Raw genomic sequence first — 20,198 nt, 5'->3', positions numbered from 1 at the left:
TTATATGTATTTAAAAATTCATTTAGAATAGTTGTATGCTAATAAATTATCATGTTATTTTAAGACGGACGGAATAAGATGAAAAGTAATACAAAAACAGATAAGGGCAGTCAACATGTAGAAATCAATTTGTTATGTATGCCTCGATATGAGGTTTTATCGTTTCAAATATACCTTCGATTTTTTTAAGGCAACACTTGCTGTTCAAGTTGTGCGGCAAGTTTTGTATTTACTAAACAAGTATAATGTTACTATTAACAGTTATCATCCTAAAATATATCTTACTTAATTGTAATGACTGATGAAAATAAGTTAAACAAATATTTTCATACTTAGAATATATACCACCTAGCATGTAACAATTGTCGCATATGACTCGTGCAATACATATATATACTTTGATTTTTGATAGAAACCGTCAAGCAAGTCAATCCGTATAAAAAAACTCAATCGGATGATTAATAATTAATGAAATAATTAAATTTGTATGTATTTTATAATAATATAAACTTTATAATAACCAAGATATATAAATCAACAATAAAATGCGTTTATATTATATAATCGTGTGTAACTAAATTATACTTAATTCAATTGGGCTCTTTGAAGAACTTTTGAAATCGCATTTTACAAGATTTATAAGGTAAAGCTACCATCGGTTGGGATATTAGATACGGTTATGAAGTGAAGAACAAAGATTGTATATTAATTTTTTTTCGTTAATCCAAAAATATAAGAATACGATACGAATACGAACTCAATGTTATTTTATCATTTATTTCATGCTGTACAGTATATGCTATTCTTATAAATATATTTAATTAATTATTCTGCATACATAATATAACTTGGACATTTAAAATTTATGATAAACCATAAATTGTTTTCGTGCCCATATCTTAGAACACTGTTAACTTTATCCAATAATCATTTTTTTCCGTCCCTCTTTGCCGGCCTGTGAAATATATAGTTATAGATTTAATCCAAGGAAATCTAACAGACAGATTAAAAGTGATAACAAAATGATAATATGTATCGGTATTTCTTCATTAGGATCTCTCATTCACGTTTCAGGTTTAATTTGAGTTGGAGATTTATTTGAGTTTCCATGTCTATTATTCCTTAATAAATTTCGGTTTACAGAAATAATTAGAGGCGATGAAATGTTTTTGAAATTTATTGAGAATAACATTAAATAAGTTTTTCATCATCACCATCATCGCGAACTGTTTAGGCGCAAACCAGTAACAGAATTACAAAACTAGCGTTTAGCACACAATAGGTCTTACAACGTCTACAACGTTGAAGTGGGTTCTTCCCTGCCGGAAAAACACTATTTATTTAAAAAAAAATATTATTAATTCAAATAATAGGATTGTAATTATTAGGAATGAACTAACTTTACTGGCAAGCATTATATGTGGCTGATTATTTCAGATTAAAAAGCGAATATACGCCTATAAATAAATAATATTGTTATAGCGCCTGTACATGCATCGATATTAGACTTACAAATGTATATGAATTTAGGAGAAACTAATAATATTATAACGTTCATAGACTTTTTAACTAGTTTTATAAGTAACACGCGATAAATAGAAAAATATATTTAAATGTGTGACGAATATCCGAAGCAACATTAAATAAATAGATCAATATTTTGTAAATATTTTTAATGTTATGTATATGAATTGGCAATCAAAAATGGAATTCCGAATAAATGTTAATAATTTCTTACACTGAAGCTAAAATATTTTATATACTATAATAATATATGGAGCGCCAATTTGTATTTTTCATAAAATTGTGACGTATAAAAAGTTATTCTTGGCTTCTAATTTTGAATGTATTGTGGTGTAAAACAAAAAATATAAAGTATTTTTGCATTTTTGTACAAAATATAAGCGATTTTGTTTAATAAAATGTAAAATTAGTCAGATAGTTTCTTTTTATTATTTCAATCCGTATTCATTTTCTAATGAATAAATGACAATTCCTTTTTTAGTTATAAAGTAGCTGTTTTGTTGTGATGTTCGCTAATTGGTTATTTCCAACTATGTACCTAATAATTACTGTGGAAAGGAGGTAGGAATTCTACCATCATTTGATCGCAAATCCGTTTTTCTGAACAAAAAATGTGCTAGCCAGTATCATTAAGTAGAATCATATTGAAATGTTTGTGCACCATTACTTCAAGTTTCATTAGTTTCACCCGTAAATGGCACAGCTAAATAAATTGAAATTAATTAGTTTTAGCATTTCCTGCCGCGACTATCGTCAATAGCCTTTTTTTATTTACATTATTTTATTGTATATATACATAAGGCCTTCTTATATCTTATCTATTACAAATTTATTATAATAATTAAATTTCTGAATAACTTAAATATTATTAATCTAAGGAGGAAAAATAAAATGCCCAATAATGTAAAAGAATATATTTTGTAAGCTTACTACAATATACGTGTTTATAAATAGCTTTAATGAATACTTAGAGTATTCATAAATAGCAAGTAATACGAATATATTAATTAGTAATATTAATAATAACAAAAAAAAGATATATACAAACTCCTTAATCTAGAAATTAGTGGTAATGGCATTAATAGAAAACATGGCAAGTTACCAGGATAAAAAATGTAAAAATATAGTAATACATTTTAGTTAAATATGAACTTAGATTTGTGAAGTACATTAATGTTTTTATTGAGAACTTTTATAAATTGTATTGAGAGAAAATAAGCCATTTTGTTTAGCTTTTTTACTTATATAAATTTAATCCAACGTTTTAATACTATTTCATGAAGACGAAATTTGTTTGTAATGTAATTTTTAAATGGCACTCGAATGAAAATTTATTTTATAATTGACACCAATACAGATACGCATAATATTATAGACTAACATACTATCCAACTTCCTTACACTTGTCGTCGAGACTAGTTACTTTTTAAAATAATAAATTATAATTTTAAGCAAATCGGAATACAGTCTTTATAGCTTATATGCCAAGCACAATATACACTACACCACCTTAATCAATGATATTGTTATTAAAATACTATGTACAATGCATCTAACCAATGCTGACTAATAAGAGTAAATAGAAGATCCGTAATACTTACAAAAATACATTCCGACAAAAATAAATTAACATCAAGATATTTTTATAAAATAATTTCGACTTTCTTTTTTTTTAAATTCATTGATTGATCATATATTTTTTTTAATATTCTCCCATTTATTTAATAAATGGAGTTTTGATCCTCTGTACATTATATGAACGATTTTGTATTACTTTTATGGATTTCTAAGAACTAAAGCAACTTGACCAGCTGGCAACGCTTTCAAAGCAGCCCATGCCTGGGTACGTGTAAATCCTTCCATAGATTGTCCACCAGCGGATAGTAGTTCTGCACCAACAACAATGCGACCACTTTGTGCAGCAGCTCCGCCTAAAATTTATTTTAGATATAAATCAACATATTTAAAAACAGAAATTAATACATTATATCCATCTTTGAGGTTTTATATAGAATTACTTTTAATAATTAATTTACTGGAGTTTGAGAGGATTGAAAAAAATATTACCTGCAAAAAGTTTCTTAATAGTTAACGGTCGGTCTCCCTGAGGAGAATCACGACCTCCATCTAAGCCAAAACCTAAGCCAGCACCTCCGCCAGCTTTCTCTAATAATACAGTAACTATCGAACAGCCTATTTTGTCCTTTGTATACTTGACTTCATCAACTTGATGTCCTTTCGACTCCGCTGAAAAATAAAAAGCATTTTAAATTCAATAGCAAATACTAGTTAACATATTTTTTAAATTTATTTCTTATACAACATTGTTAATTAAAAAAAAAAAATTCTAAATTCATACCATGTTCAGAGCCGCATTTTGTATTTCCTCTATTTTCTTTTACTTCATTTTCTATTTCAATAACAACTTCACAGCGCTGCTCCTAAATTATTAAAAGTGATATAATAAACATTTACATAGAATACATTATTTTATAACTATCAAATATTATTTATGTAATTAATTTCAATATTATAAAATATATATATATATAAGAAACTGATTAATTTACATTTTCATATTTAAAAATAAATAGGCGAAAATAATAATTACTTACTTTAAGAATGGAAACAGATTGTGCATGCGTTAGTCCTGACATTGAGTGGTTATTTATGCTAATCACTTTGGAACCTCTTTTTATTCCAGCTTTAGCTGCTATGCCATCGTCCAAAACGCGATGAACCTAAAAAATAAATGATGTAAAAATAATCTCAATATTTTTCATAAATACAATAATAAATCTCTAAATGCAAATACTAAAAAAATCTTACAGTGACATCTTTAGCTTCACAATCAACACCTCCAGCTAATATAAGGCCTACGCCTGACCCAGTGCCTTTCTTAAGTTGGAATATTTCTGTTGAAACTTTCACAGGTTCATCGCGTGATGTATTGTTTTTAGAAGAATTCTTTACATCTCTATTGGTATCAACCACCGACTTAATGTTGTTAGAAACATTGACTACCTCCCTTTTGCTTTCAATTGATACAATTCCACTGTTTTTTTCTTTCAGCCTTTCAGAATTAATATCTTTATTTATTTTATTACCATTGAAACTATTTTTTTTATGTAATGTTGCACTTTTAACCCTTTCTTGATTTTCCAAGTATTTTACAGGAATATCTTTTTGTTTATCATCTTTAACAAGCACTGATGTCTTTTCTACCTTCTCAATTTCTTGATGGACCTCGTTATTTTTAACTTTATTTGATGTACTAGAGTTGCGTTTTAGTCTCGGATTTTTATAATCTGGTTTTCGCTGTCGAACATTCATCTCAGCATCTGAATCAGAATCGGTGTCAACAACTATTTTATTACGTCGTCTGTTTTCACCTTTAGCCGCTATTGCACTCACTGCTGGTGTGAGCGTAGAAAGGCGATCAGACGCTTTTTGTATTGGACTGGGAGATCTGTTGTAAGACTCATGTGAGAATTTCGTTTCTACAACCGGTGACTCTAGTTTAACATCTCTACCGCTTCTGCATTTCGCCGAAGCGACGATATTTCTCCTGTTAATATTGTCAACATTGTATATTTTCGAAACTTTCCTCTTATCTGAGTCAGCCACAGAACTCTCTAATGAACTGCAACTTGCTTGGGATCCTGATGTAGCTGCGGAGCCTGCAGAAGAACTGAGTGATATGTTCGTATCCGAAGAAACAGATCGAAAAACACTCCTCTTAACGTATTGTTCGCAATTCTTTTCAGTAATAGACTTGTTTGGTATTTCAGACTTAATACGTGAGTAAGAGTTGTAATGCGAAATTCTGGGAGATAGCCTGGAGTTGTCCGATTCGATATTGTTGTCAATAATATGCATCGGTGAAGAAGCTGACGAGCGATAGCTAGATTGTGTTGAACTCATAGCAGAATCATTATCGCTGTCCACTATATCTGTTGTTGTACATATTTTAATTTCAACGTTCTTAAAATCTTGTATATTGCCATTGAAATTCCTTTTATGCAAATCGCGATTGAACACCGGGGCACATTTTGACGTAGAAGTTTTTGAAAATTCAAATAAACTTTTTATAGGTTTAGATGTGATATGATTATTGTAATTATTAACTCTAGATAGTGTTTCAATTTTTTCTATAAATTTGCGTTCTGGAGTAGATTCCTTAGATAATGAAGATGGAGTATAAACTTGTAATGACTTACGCTTAAAGGCTGGAGAATATTTAGGTATGTTATTCGGTAAAAAGTTTGTTTTCCATTTGTTATCTGTAAAAGCACTGGAATTGCTAACTTTACTGTCTTTTTTAATTTCTTTGTTTAATGAATTATGCAGAAATGTTTTAGATACCGGATCATGGACTTTAATTTCTGGCAAATCAACAATTGGAGCTTGAACTTCAGGAATAACTAAACCTCTCAGCTTTGACATAGATTTCTTTCTCTGTTCTATTAAATACTCTAGATTAGATTTATGTGTTGAAATATTTTTATTGCTATTATCGTCACTCACACTTCGCATATGATACGTTGGTCGCGTAAAAGAAGTATCGGAGGGCAGAGTTGTGGTACTTCCATAAAATAATGGTTTATTCTTTATTTCGGTTTGATTAAATCTATTATTTCTTATCTCAGTATTTGTATTTTCCAAGGCGCCAAGAACTTCAGGTCTATCAGAATTTCGCTGAAATGATCGAGGTGTTTCATCCAAATTATCCTGAGATTTCGTTAAACGTCTATCTAAAGACGATACTTCGTAACTACTGGTATAAGGAATTGAATTCTTTCTTATAGTTGAATGTGATCTCACTGGTAGAGTTCCACATTTGTCCAGACGATCTGAAGAATTCGCAAGATCAACAGAAAACATAGCAATTTTATCCTTTACACTTGCTTCACTTCTCGCATCTTGTGTTCGCGATGAGTATGAATACCGAGAACGATTGGTAGACCAGCCGGATGAAATTCGGGGTGGTAGTCTAGTAGGTAAATCAGGAGTTTTTTCAATAGCATCTGATGGTGTCTCAACTCCGTCAGGAGGTTGTCGCGGACAGGATGGCATTGGTGTCTCATCATTTGAAAGACTCTTGTCTTCAGCATCACTCTTGTTGACTCGATCTGAAAAAAATAAATAAATTGTGTTATTAAAAAAAAAAACATTGTTTAATTAAGTAAGTAGATTTTAATAGTTTCGTAAAGCTTTTATTCTACACAGTAATATCATTTTAAATATATTAATCTCGTATGTTAAAAGAATAGTTAACAGCGGTTGTAACTCACAATTGCAACGGACATACATTAAAACATGACGCGATTAAGCTTAAATAAGATTATATTGACGTTCATTTATTTTTCGAAAACCTGACAATAACTCTTTTAACAGTTATAAAACAAGTAAGGTTACAAAAGACAATTTTCTATCAAGAATTTATTAAAGTTTAAGTGATTTTTAATAAAAGTGACGAAACTTTATCATTAGAAGTAGAGCTATAAGTTATCCTAGCGATTTTTTTGATCTATCAGTTAAAATACGTTCATAACTTAGAAATTTCGTATCTAAAAATTTTTTTATGTCATATTGTTAGGTTGACTGGCAAATGGGCAATCTTATAGTTAAAATGATCACTACTGCCTCTCGACATTGGTACTTATAAATTAATTACTTATAGATTTATAAGAAATATATATCATTTCTCAAATCACCAACGTGCCACAAATTTTTGGAATTAAGATGTTTATATACCATGTGCAACAACACTGGGTCACTCAGATAATCTATTCCGCTGTATAACCGTTTTAAACATTTTATTCCTAACTCCTGTGGGTATTGGGGTTCATTATTCGCTTATCTAATTAAATTATACATTTAATTTTAATTATGCTGTGTACAAAAATAATACATTTGATCGTTAAAACGTTGGTTTTGTATGGGTGTGTGCTGCCTATGTTATATTTGTACAATTTTGTATTACACACTCTTTAAACCACTATTGAAAACAAAAAACTACATTACATGGTATTATAACAATATGAGGTACCAATAGAAACGCCTTTATATAAGGTAAGTCCAGCAAATACATATAAGTATATATATACGTACCTACATCACATACACAATCGAAATACTAAACAAAGTTAAACGTAACAAGATCACTAATAACGGATATACAATAAATTATTTTTAAAAAATCTCTTCAAATTTGCAAAGGTTTATTCTAAATACCTTCTTCATCAATTGAGTGCAACAAACGAGAATGTCGAATTTTGATAAGGCTATAAAATTTCGTGTCAGTTACAAGAACTCTTTGTGTATACATCACAACTACAAAAATACGCTTATAGAAACACACGGAAAGATAATCGAATTTAAACTGCAAAAAATTATTAAATTCTGTAAATATATAATATACAGTGTGTATTCACGAATAACGTCAACTTTATACAGCCATGGCACGCTTCAGCGTATTTGCACAACTGTGGAGACCACTGAAAACTCGCTGTGTAATCCGATTGGTGTTAAAGTGTCCTTCTCAAAAGTAGATATTTTATTTGGAATAACATTGAAATTATTTACTTAGTTGAAAGCAAATTAAGACTGCATATAATTAATATAAGTTAGTCAAAATCAAAAAAGGATTATGTGTTTTTGTAATAAGAGAAATGTACTTAAAATTGTGCTATACAAAGTTGAATGAAAATATGTTTTTTAATGTTTGAGACAAAGTTAATATTTTTTAGTTATTGATGCATGTATGTATGAATGCAATAAACTCCGGAACTATTGTCCGAATATTCACCAATTGATTATAAATAAATTAATTATGTTATGGCATTTGAGAATACTTTGCGCAAATTAGTTAAACTAATTAGAATGGTATTCACCGAATAAGTAGGCAAAAATTCCGTCTCGCAACTTCAATGGCGCAAACTTTAAATCGATAGAGTAATATATTTGAAAATAACTTATGGTGTGTTAGGAATATAATATATTATATCATTAAAAAGTTGTTAAATTGTCTTTGTCTAAATCTCATAGTCTTTGATTAGTGAAGTAAGTAAGACTTATGTGTATAGTTATTGATGATATTAAAATATGGTGGAATAGTTCTCTCAAATCTTTCTGGTTACTTTTCTATAAGTACTATATTTTAATGGTTTAAATTTGTTTAAAAAATAAATTCCATATAAACCTTATTACTTGATACTAGATTTGATGTTACATTTTAAAGTTCGTATGAGCTAAAATGATAGATTCCAATCGCTTCTGTTTATAGTTTGAGAATAAAGGGCTTTCAGCTCTTTCCTTAAAAAAACGGACTTGGAAGAAATTGTCACTTACTTATAAAAATATTGCTAAAGAAGTCGTTAAGTTAATAAGATAAACGCTTTTATTTTAGGTAGTTCTTATCCAGTTAGGTACTAATTTGAATGGTACAGTATATCCCATTTTCTCATTTATTACCAATTTGATGCGATTAATAAAGGCATCTTGAGTAAATATACAAAATATTTTTTTGCATAAAAAAAAGGATTTTTCTCCTCCATTTCCATAAACGAACTCAGTTTTTACTAATTCGTTAAGCACTATTCATATTATCGTTATTAAAAAGCCTTGAAATTTTAAGCTAAGTATTGAATAATATTCTGAATTACCACCGTAAGTATCACCAAATACAAATTACATTTTTTTAACCACTAGTATTTGGTATGTACAAAAAACTCCTTTTTAGAACTTCCCCTTGAACATGTATATATTTGAATCATTTAATTTATCAAAATATACTCCTGGATCGGATTGGATCGTCGTTTTACAAATTCACATAATTGACGATTTACTCTTACGATTGGTAACTATAAATATAGCACCTTAATTTAGTGTGAATTCATAAATGTGATTCTAAAGTTAGGACATTGATTGAACGAAACGAAACATTGCCAACTTCCTAAATAAGCTATTATAGAAAATTCTTAATAAAAAACTCAATGACTGTTATTGGGCCAGTCTGGAATTTGAATTCAGAATCTCGACTTCTGTAACCTTATAAGCTGATTAGCTGCTTCGGTCTAGTGATTACTAGACGGACGAAGCAGATTAGTAAGTACTCATAAAAAATACTCTATTATTTTTATGTAACCTACTAATTATAATAAAAAAAAAAACAAGCTAATATTATTATATGATGGGTTTGTTAATATGGCAATAATATGTCGCCTTAGCAGAAGGCTTCCAATTAAGAAAACGTAGGGTTTGTATTTAAGTAGGGATGCCCATGATGAAACGAAGTTGCCGCTTGTAAGAAGAAAACCTCAAAATAACCTATTCAATTAAATATAACCTTTAAGTAATGGAAACCGTTTGATTAAATCTTTTTTTTTTTTCATATCAAAATCTAAATATTAGTATAAAATATATTATGGTTGAGTATGGTATGTATGGATATAAACATAATACATTTAAACAGTTTAAATATTCGTTTGTGTACACATAATATCAATTTTGAATATTTTCTAATTTTACATACATTAGATTGAAGAAAATTATTCCATCTGATTTCTAAATGTTAGAAAATAATTTTATGAATTTTTATTTTCTACGACATACATAATTATCTTACAATACCAAACTTTCAATTTCAATTAAAAATATAAATTTACTTAATGAAGTAATTTATGCAATTAAAGCGATTAAAAATACATTTGATTGTTTACGGACCGATGAGTGAGATAGAGCGTCTGGGCAGCTTCCGTGTGTCCAGCATCGTAAAGTATTTTTGATCAGTTCCCATGTTTAACATCATGTGTACAAATCCAAAACACTACACTTACATTTATAAAACCAGTTTTGGGCAACCGCTCATTCATAATACGTTTACTTTCATCGTTTAAAACAAAAAAAGTTAAAACATTTTCACAATATTCGTTACGAGAACAAAAGGCTAACCACTTGAGTAAGCGAATTGATGTAACAAATTGACATGAATGAGTATCGGTTTAAGAATGCGGAACATTGGTATTAAAGACCGAAATAACAGTTATTTAACATAGGACGGTGCGTGTGCTGTGTGCAACCACGGCGCCGGCGCAGCGTGCGAACTCTCAAGCAGCGAGCGGCGTGCGCGGAGCCGCCGCGGCGGGGCGCGATGCACTGAATCGCTTCGGACTTGCAGAATTTTGCAGCGTCGCCGCCCTTGACGGGGGCGTTGCTCCGAGGCAGGGACGGACAACGAGCTGCGCACGCGACTTCCCCGCATCCCTCAACCCGTCAAACGCCTTGCAGACCCCTTTGTAGGTCTGGATTTTAACTACATCTATGTTTTATTGTATGCCAAAATATTTCATAATAAATAGGTTATAATTAAGTCACTTCACTTCGCATAGAAAACTTTTATATTCAATTTAAAAACACTTTCGCTATATTAGATAAAATATAATGGAACGCTTACATCGAATGTTTAATTTATTAATTTATTTAAATTTGATTAGTTACTATAAACTAAGTAAAAGCACAAAACATTCCGATGGAAAGATCACGCAACTAACTGTTCCGATTTCACTATCAATCACGTTTGAATATCGAAGCTGACTACGAAGATATACAAAGAGCGATTTTATCTTAGGCTATTTTTAGGCGTATAAAGGCGTTAGAGGGCGCCGACCGTACTTAAAAGTTATATACGAACCTTTTACTACAACAGTTAAGGTTGCGGAAAATGTTACATCATTATCGATAAACGCCTTCGTGAAAAATTATAGCTTCAATTAATGCTATATATTGAAATGCACTAAATGCTTATAATGTTTCAATAAAACATTAACAACATCTTTGCAATACAGGCGACTTCACAAAGCTCTGCAAGATCATACTTGTTGTATGTACAGGCATAGAACCAACAGAGCCTGGGAATGTTCATAGTGACGTCGCCGCGGCCGCAGAGGCTGGAATGCTGCCGGTGCCCTCCGCCGTCGCCCCTCACAATCCGGACGCGGCCTTTAAACCGCTCCGACGTGTTTGTGAAGTTGTTTGCACATTTTTTTACATTCCCCTCTTTTATTAACTTCTGTAGCATCAGGACTCCGGGATAAGTTACAAATTTTATATTATCTGTGATTAAAAATGCAATTTTATTCGACAAATCTTTTACCATTATATATACATATACAAGTGAAAAATAATTAAACATTCAATACTGAATGATGAAATAGTAAATGTAAAAGAGATTTGCAAAAAAAATTACATTTTCGAAAAATCATATTTTTTGTTTCTTTCACGGAGAGATATTTAATCATTTATCTTATTGTCTGCGTTATGTTTAGTCTTCGTTAATAAATAAACTATTAAAAGGTGACTTGTTGGATTCATCTATTATACAAATAATGCAAACCCCGAATCGGTCTATGAAATGGATAAAGTAAAAGAAAGTGTAATCGATTTCACTTTCAAAACTAATTTAACTTTCTCCAGTGACATGCCTTATGTAATATCTAAAAGATAAAACGATCAAAACAGAAATATTTATATCTTGCTTCGATCTAAAGGTCATCGGGCAAAATCCACGCACTATAATCACTCTCTATTATAAATAATATCAATGTAATACTCTTACCTACTACAAAAGTACAACTACATATTCACAGTTACCTTTAAAATCACGAAGAATATCAATATAACATGAAACATGAGCCTAAGAAAAAGCTATCCTTTTATAAGAAATCGCTTAACTATTGTCCGTTTGTAAATGGTAAATATAAGATGTGACAAAATTATGTGTTGCTTGCATGTCGAATAAAACGCTCCTCTGATGGTATGTAAGCAAACTGAAAGCAAACCTGCTCCGGAATTTGCCAAAATGTATTATATTAAACGTTGCAAGCCTCTATCTCGACGGATGTTTAAATGTCGACTCTGTATCTTTTACTTACTAAGACATTGTTGAAATCGCAAAGCTTTTTGTCGTTTCTTACAGGAAATTCCAAGACTTCAATTTTGTATGGAAGCCGGTTGGCTAAATGTCAAATCATTGAAACTTTTTATGTACATTTTCTTACATCCTATTGTGATTACGTTGATATTTTGTTTTACGTTTAAGGATGTGTGTTAGAGGTCTTGCGAATGTAAAGAATCGGCAATCACTTTCAATCATAAAATGGCTGCATGAAATTGTAGTCGCAGCATGCAAAGTGCTGCCTGAACAATGAAAGCTGACGGGCAGGTCGCGGTCGTTACCTTAATGGTCGTGCAGCGGGATTCCAGCTCACCTTACTTTCCTCGGGGGAATTCATTTGTGTGCACATTTTATAATTGGAATTTTCGTTTAAGAAAACAAAGCTTTCATTCTCGCCATCATGAGAACGATGTAATTAAAGATCATTTTATTCATTCATATAATAATTTTATGTGAGACTGGTTTAATTTTGCTTATCGTGTGGTTTTATTCAATGTCTTACGTAATATATTATGTTCACAGAATTAAGGTGTCGTGCGTGGAATTTTTGTTAAACAAATAAATTTGTTTATAAGACAGTTCTTTACATCGTTTTGGAATTGCGAAATGTTGACCGCTACAAAAAAAACCTATTTGTGTAAAATTACCATTGAACGTCGTGATAATTTCCATTCAGTTTAATGAAATAGCACTTTATCAGCCGAAACTATTCTTAAAACTGCAGTTAAATGATTGTTATTTATTCTATTTGCGATTTCTATGTGCAAAAATATTTTAAATTTTTAATATAATCGATGTGATATAATTCTCGTAACAAAAACAATTTCGACGCACCGGAAATGACCGTTGCATCGAATCTAACTATTACGCCATGTGCAAGGAATGAACAGGTGCGACAAAGCGGGCGTTCGTGCAAGGTGCACTTTCACGACTTTGAACACGTAAGGTTTCCTACCTAATGCCAATATTATAATATCGATTCAGGACTATGATCAAAATAAATTTCTCTCTAACTCTTGGTCCGCTAGGTAATTTGCATATCCAAACGTGATTTTGCATTGACCATTTATTATATTAGTTATTACGCAATAAATAGTTTTAAAGTAGATTGTAAAGACGTAATCATTCATTAATTATGAAATTATATTTCTCGCTCAACGATTCTTAAGTACTCGCTTAAAATAAAATGAATATTTCAAATATCTCGCTTACTATAATTGCATTAATATAATTATATAATATAATTTAAAAATAGAGATACGATTAAGTACATTAAAAAATATTGCAGGAAAGCATACTAGTAGAAACGGTCTCCAACTCCTACAGACATTTCAATGGCAAGAAATTGTAATATTCCTTACTCCGTACTTGAAATCTAAGATTTAAATTATATCTCTTGTACCCGTTATTGCCAACAAAAACTTATTGGAGTTTTCTTTAAAAAAAATCTTAGTAACAGCCCGAAGTATGCAAGTTGGATGTGAGCGCCTGAACTGTTTGCGGTCGTGTCGGATTTGCCGTCCCATCGGATTATAACAGTGAGGGAATAGAGAGTGGACCTGTATCTGCACATACATTTGTGCACTATAATATGTCTTGGGTAGTTAGCTTATCTCTTGATATCGGCCGACGTGGCCGAAATCGACGGGAACATCTTTCAAACACAACAAATCAAAGTACCTCTCGTTGTTTAGACTGTAGAATAACTAATGAGTAGATGTTACTATCAACAAGGTCTTGCACAAAGTCCTGCCATCAATTATTATTATACTAAAATTAAATAACATGCGAAGATTATTATTAAATAAAACTTACCATCCCAGAAATTTCTCTCGAACAAAGATTTTCGTTTATTCGGTTCGTTTTCAATCGGTGGCTTCCTGTAAAATTAAATAAATATTGATTTAAGTATTGAATTATTCGATTTATTTATGATTTAACTAATTCAAATAATTTTACAATCACAATTTTAATGAAAACGTATTATCTTTACATAAACAATGTACTATTGCGCAAATTATCTAAATACTATTTGATTAGCATATTTTTGGTAGTACAATTATTAGTGAATGGTCTATCCGAGGTCTATTCGAAATTACCGCAGTAGACCAAACAATAGATAAATGGACTTAAGTATAAATAACGCTATACTAAAATTAAACATTTCATTCCGTACAATGTTTGTATATAAAACTATATCATAAATTGATTCAAATATAGATTAAGATCAGACGACGTTACAAAATTCAAATTGTAGCATAATTAAAAAAGTTTTGTAGTTCGACTTATTCAAAGGTGAACTAGTGACATATGAGGAGCATAGCTAACCGCGTCAATTTTTATGGTCATTAACATCGTTTCTAGGAATATAGCTATTTTAAATGATTAAACACGCCTTACCTTCACCTAAAAAACCTTTCGAAACTTCTGATTCGTTTGAATATTTCAAATATCCTTGACATCTGTACGCGTCTCATGTGCAAGTCCGTATGATTCACAATATAGTGCATCTTGAAATCCGTGAGTTATAAATTTAAACGAAATCGTTCTAGAATATTCTATTCTCTATTATTAGGCTGTTTTATTGTTCAGATAACTTAATTAATAATTATTTGTATTTATACTAACGATAATAGCCGAATAAAAATATATAAGTACGAATATTTATTCGGAGCACTTAATGAGTCTAGTCTTCATTTATCAAAAAGCACGGCTACGAGGTTTTACTAAATAAAGTAAGAGAACGTCAATATCCCACTGCTGGGCAAAGGGTCCAATGCGGATAGGTTACATCTGTGGCCGAATTTCTTCGATACATGCAGACAATTATTTACAACACACTTAAGCACAATAATTCAGTGGTGCTAACGTGACTAACAATTAACTATTTTATAGAACTTTTAAGATCTCACGAATTTTTATATTTCCGTAGTCAAAAGGACGATTAATAAAGTTTGTTCGTAGCCTCTGAGCATTTATGACACATTCATGTTTACATATTTCAACCTTGAGTTTGTGTCATTTCACACGAAAATGTGTTAGACAATCAAGTAGTACTAATTTCAAATATCATTATTAGCAAGATAAAAAGTATAATTATTCTGCTTCTGCTAAATTGCTAATTTCGATACACGTAAAGACTAAGTCATCTGCCAATCGCACCTGACTTTGTTTCACTTTAACAGGATTTCATTTTCAAAGGCTCTATAAATCTTTTGATTTTATAATAACGTTAATACCTAAGTTTTATAAGCCTAATAAATTCATAATGCTTTATGTTTTAAATTTTACCGAAAAACACATACACAAACAGAGAGATACGTAATTACGAATACTTAAGGAAAATTCTCTAATATGAGATGTTTCCACTCATTGTTTATTGTATTTAATGAGTAATTATAATGTAATAGAGTCAGACAAATACACGAAGCTTAGTATGAAATTGTTTTATTTTTAATTAGCTCTAAGTCAGTTCCTTTTATGCAAGCAAAATATTTTTATAAGTATAAGCCATTACGAAGTATGTTCTGCGAATCAACACTTTTAAAAAATGCGTACGAATGAACAAAAATGCTTTTAATAAAAAAAAATGCTACATGAACGATTAAATGCTTGATTTATGAAATAAGACACTCAATATAATCTGTTTTTTTGTTGAAGTATATAGGACTAAGTAATTTTGTCACCTAAATGAATCCAATAACAGCGAAACCTGTCAGCTGCCTTTATCAAAATGTCAGGGTCCGCGCATAAACTAGCAACAACAACAATCAGAATTCCAACATACTCTACCGAAGCTTGAATACCTCACAATTTGAAATACCTATCCAATAAGCGCAACGAAGCCTTGAAGCTGTACAATATCGAGCATTACACATAACATTAAGATTATCACAATTATTTATTAATGTTTTTCTGTGTAAACACTGCCTGCTTTGAATATGCGAACGAAACTTTTATTGGTCAAGTCGTTTTTTTTTGCATGTAGCAACAATTTGATATTTTGTGAATGTCGATATAAACGTCGGAATCGAAAAGAAGTTTTGGTGTCAGCATGCCACGCGAACAAAGACACAAACGAAATAAAAATTACAGGGGAATTCAAAGTGACGCGCGAAAGTTAGCATTTTAGAGCGTGGTGTAACCTAGGTTAACCACGTCGTGACCCCCCTTCCACCCCCCTCGCGCCTCATGCGCCTGCTCAGTTTGTAGAGTCGCCCGTCGCTCACCGGAAAACCTTCACGATTATATTCAGTTACATCGATAGTCGATATTGGATCAAAGTTTCTTCATATTAAAGGAACAATGCATGTCTCATTTAACCTTTTAAATTCTTTATAACCAATTATGGAGCGAAAGTCGTAACGGAAAGAATATCTTATTGTAATGTTTTAAATCTATAATATCCTACGACCATACCAGCACTTCTGTATATTATACTGTTATGGTAACCCATTTCCTCTAATTTTAATGAAAATAATATAATTCACTTGCAGTGTAAATAGAAAAGTTATTACGGAACTATTTTGCTGCAGTGATCTCGTAACAGTCGTCAGACCCTAATACCGTATTTTCAATGCAATACGGATATTCGCTTTGGAATGCATGTTTTAAGTTTTAATTCAATTTAGTTTACATTATCTAATGCGATGGTTTGAAATGGCAGTCTTATACATATTCAGAAAGGTATTATATTATTAGTAATGAAAAACATATTAACTAAAACTCTTTTATGTCTTGAGAAATGGTTCCTTGTATTATCTATTCAAGAAAAATGTATTTGATTAGTTTTCGGAAAATATGTATTTCTGAAAAAAAGATAATATACATTTGATGTGAATTGATATAAGTTTATATTGAAGGATATCCAAATTTGCCAAAGAATAGGAAAAAATATATTAAAATTCAATGAGCAAAGACCACGATCGAAATTTCTTAATGCGTAAGAAACGTTACAGAAACGTTGCACACAGATTCGACCTTCAAATTTTACTCTCATATTACCCAATAAGTTTAATTTTAAAAAGAGTATAAAAACAAAACAAACTTAATGCTACTGGCTTTAAACAGCCTTCATTTAAAATCCTCGTATTTCATTCTCGTGAATGGCCAGTTACGAAAATGTCATTATAACTATTTCTTGCAGTATTATTTATATATGTATATCATAGTAGTAACAACTAAAAACAAACAAACAATGACTAACAAATTTTAATTAGGTATTGTCTAAGAGAAGATTTCATTTATTAAACTCACAAAATTACTAACAAAACGTACTTTTAAACTTGGACGCGAATGTCTACTGCCTATTCATATAGAAATATACAATATGCCTTTTAAGCCAAGACTAGTTTTTGTGGAATATATAATCAAGTTTGAGGTTAAGGCAACCGAGGGCGGAATACATCGAATTTTAGCGTTATTTCAGTACGACAACATATGATTTTAGGTGTAAAAATATTTAATTAATACATCATTGCCATGAATCATGTAAAACACTACGTTTAAATAAAGCTAATTGATCCTTGAGGCTCTGCTTCGATTTGTAAACATTTGTAGAGCATTTAATTGTTCAAATTATAGCTGAAAGGTGTGATGTACTTAAATATGAACATGTACATATCTTACTATTTTATAATTTGAAATCACATAACTATATTGTTAAACAAAATGTAATATTATTCGACCAACGGTAGGGTTTTGATAATCAATTTACCATAAGCAAGTTGACGCTTCTATTGTTTAATATTAAGATTTTAACTGCTTTTGTTAAAGTGATAGAATAAAGTTTAAATATATTATGTTTATTTCAACACAAAACAATTAAATGTAATATCACTTTTTGTACTTCATCATCATGTTTTCGTCCGTGTGTGGACGAAAACATCTCTCAGATCACGATCATTGCATACAAAGTTGTCTACATATGTTATTTTTTTATCTAACCAGACCCTGCATTTAGCCCTCCAAAAGTAAAATCAATTTGTTTAAAAATTACTAAAATTGTTACTTTATGTATCACAATATATAAACAAAGAATTGAAATTTCTTCGTTCAGATTAAAATTTCTTATTCTCTGGCTCTCTTACTATCTCTCTTTAACTCTCATAGCTTTTTTTTAAAGTCCAAAGATATATGAAAAGCATATTTCATGACGTCATAAGTAATAATACTATCTTAAAACCTTTTTGGCCCATTACCATAAACTTATATAAATAATATATTTACTATTTTAACAACCTAATATCAAAATAAAGGAATTTTATATTTAACGATTATACTGTCAGGCCGCAAACAAATTAATATGCTATCATAAAATACCTTATTAAGAGTAACTGGTCGTAGTCCAGTTTATATAATCGTATGTAGATAGCATTGATCGTGCAACATTCCCTTTTAGTTCACCTCTTAGTTATAAATAGCAACCACAGTCACCAGTTTTTTTTCATGTCTTTCGGAGCCTGTCAGTTCTACACTGGTTATTATTTAGTCTTTTTGTCTATTTATCTGCTCCGTAAATAGCGTATTTGTTTTATAGAATACTTGTTGTTATTGTTTACAACCCGCCATTTTTGATACAAAAAAACGGCTTTAAAAACAAACATTTTTCATAGTGTTTGTTTATTTTTTACAAGCTTTTATTTAACATCACCTGTTAGTGTTATGGTCGAATGTTACAAATGAATTTTAAGCTAGTTCCACTCAACCGATTGAGCTAGAAATTTCACACACAATGGGTGCTAGCGGCAAAACAATCTACTACACTAAAATTCATTTAATTTATTATTACCTCATTGTTTGTATCAGATTTTTGTATAATGTAACATATACTATTTTTTATACAATAAGTGAATACAACGCTTTATTAGAAAACAATATAAAAGTTATGGTAAAGTCAATTATTCGATTTTATAATCGTTAAATCAATGAAGTTCTAGTTTATTAGAATATCATTGTGTTAAACGGAGTTATTTGAAAATGAATAAAAAGAAAATAATTCTTTTAAACTTAATTTGAATTACAATTAATTTGCCTATATTTAAAATTCGAAACGTTCTCAAGGAAATAACTACGTTTCTCATAGAAATAGATCCATTTCTATATTATAAAAAGTAAAACATTTACAATTATATTAAACCGAAATGGTTGCTTACTTGACTTCGTGCGTGAAATTAGCTCTGCTTGATTCCAATATAGCTATTAAATAATGTATATTTTGTCAATATTCCCAGAATTGAAACTATGATGTCAATTTAAATGGAAACTGTTTATTTGGTTTAAGCTTAGAAGTAACTATAATATGTTATAAAATACTATCATAAATTATTTCCTATACAATCTAATAATTACAAGCATACTAAAATTAATCACTACTGATTTTCGAAATTGAATTACAACGTAACAATTTCTTAAATAGAAATGATATGTCTTCAATTTTAATAAAAATCTTCTCACGACATTTTAAAACGAAATTCAATCATAGCAATAATATGCTTCAATCTATATCAATAAAACAACATGTTATACGAGTTTTGAAAATGGAAAATAAAAGCAGACTAATAAGATAAAATATAATTGAACTACTTTTTATTTTCACTATAAAAAAATCGATATGATATTGTACGGTTTTCGTCCGTGTTGTCCGCAGCGAATACCGTTAGAGGGCGACACTTCGCAGAACCTCGCATCGTTCATTACCTATAGCCTGGCTTATCTG

The 20,198-nt window shown here is 30.3% G+C and overlaps 1 protein-coding gene across 3 annotated transcripts in view; it reads right to left on the bottom strand.

Moving 5' to 3' along the window:
• Positions 1 to 2,430: 2,430 nt before the first annotated feature.
• Positions 2,431 to 20,198, bottom strand: part of Bbg (big bang) — a 35,045-nt gene continuing 17,277 nt past the window's right edge. For all 3 annotated transcript variants that reach the window (XM_026637875.2, XM_026637873.2, XM_026637876.2), the window contains 6 exons: positions 14,297 to 14,361; positions 4,354 to 6,656; positions 4,140 to 4,265; positions 3,884 to 3,965; positions 3,592 to 3,771; positions 2,431 to 3,455 (listed from right to left, as the gene is read on the bottom strand). In XM_026637875.2, the coding sequence (XP_026493660.2) occupies positions 3,301 to 3,455; positions 3,592 to 3,771; positions 3,884 to 3,965; positions 4,140 to 4,265; positions 4,354 to 6,656; positions 14,297 to 14,361 (2,911 nt within the window). In that variant the 3' untranslated portion in view covers positions 2,431 to 3,300. The remainder of the gene's footprint in view (positions 3,456 to 3,591; positions 3,772 to 3,883; positions 3,966 to 4,139; positions 4,266 to 4,353; positions 6,657 to 14,296; positions 14,362 to 20,198) is intronic.

This window comes from Vanessa tameamea, chromosome 2 (assembly GCF_037043105.1).
Source record: "Vanessa tameamea isolate UH-Manoa-2023 chromosome 2, ilVanTame1 primary haplotype, whole genome shotgun sequence".
Classification (NCBI taxonomy): Eukaryota; Metazoa; Arthropoda; class Insecta; order Lepidoptera; family Nymphalidae; genus Vanessa; species Vanessa tameamea.
This window is presented reverse-complemented; position numbering and strand designations above follow the sequence as displayed.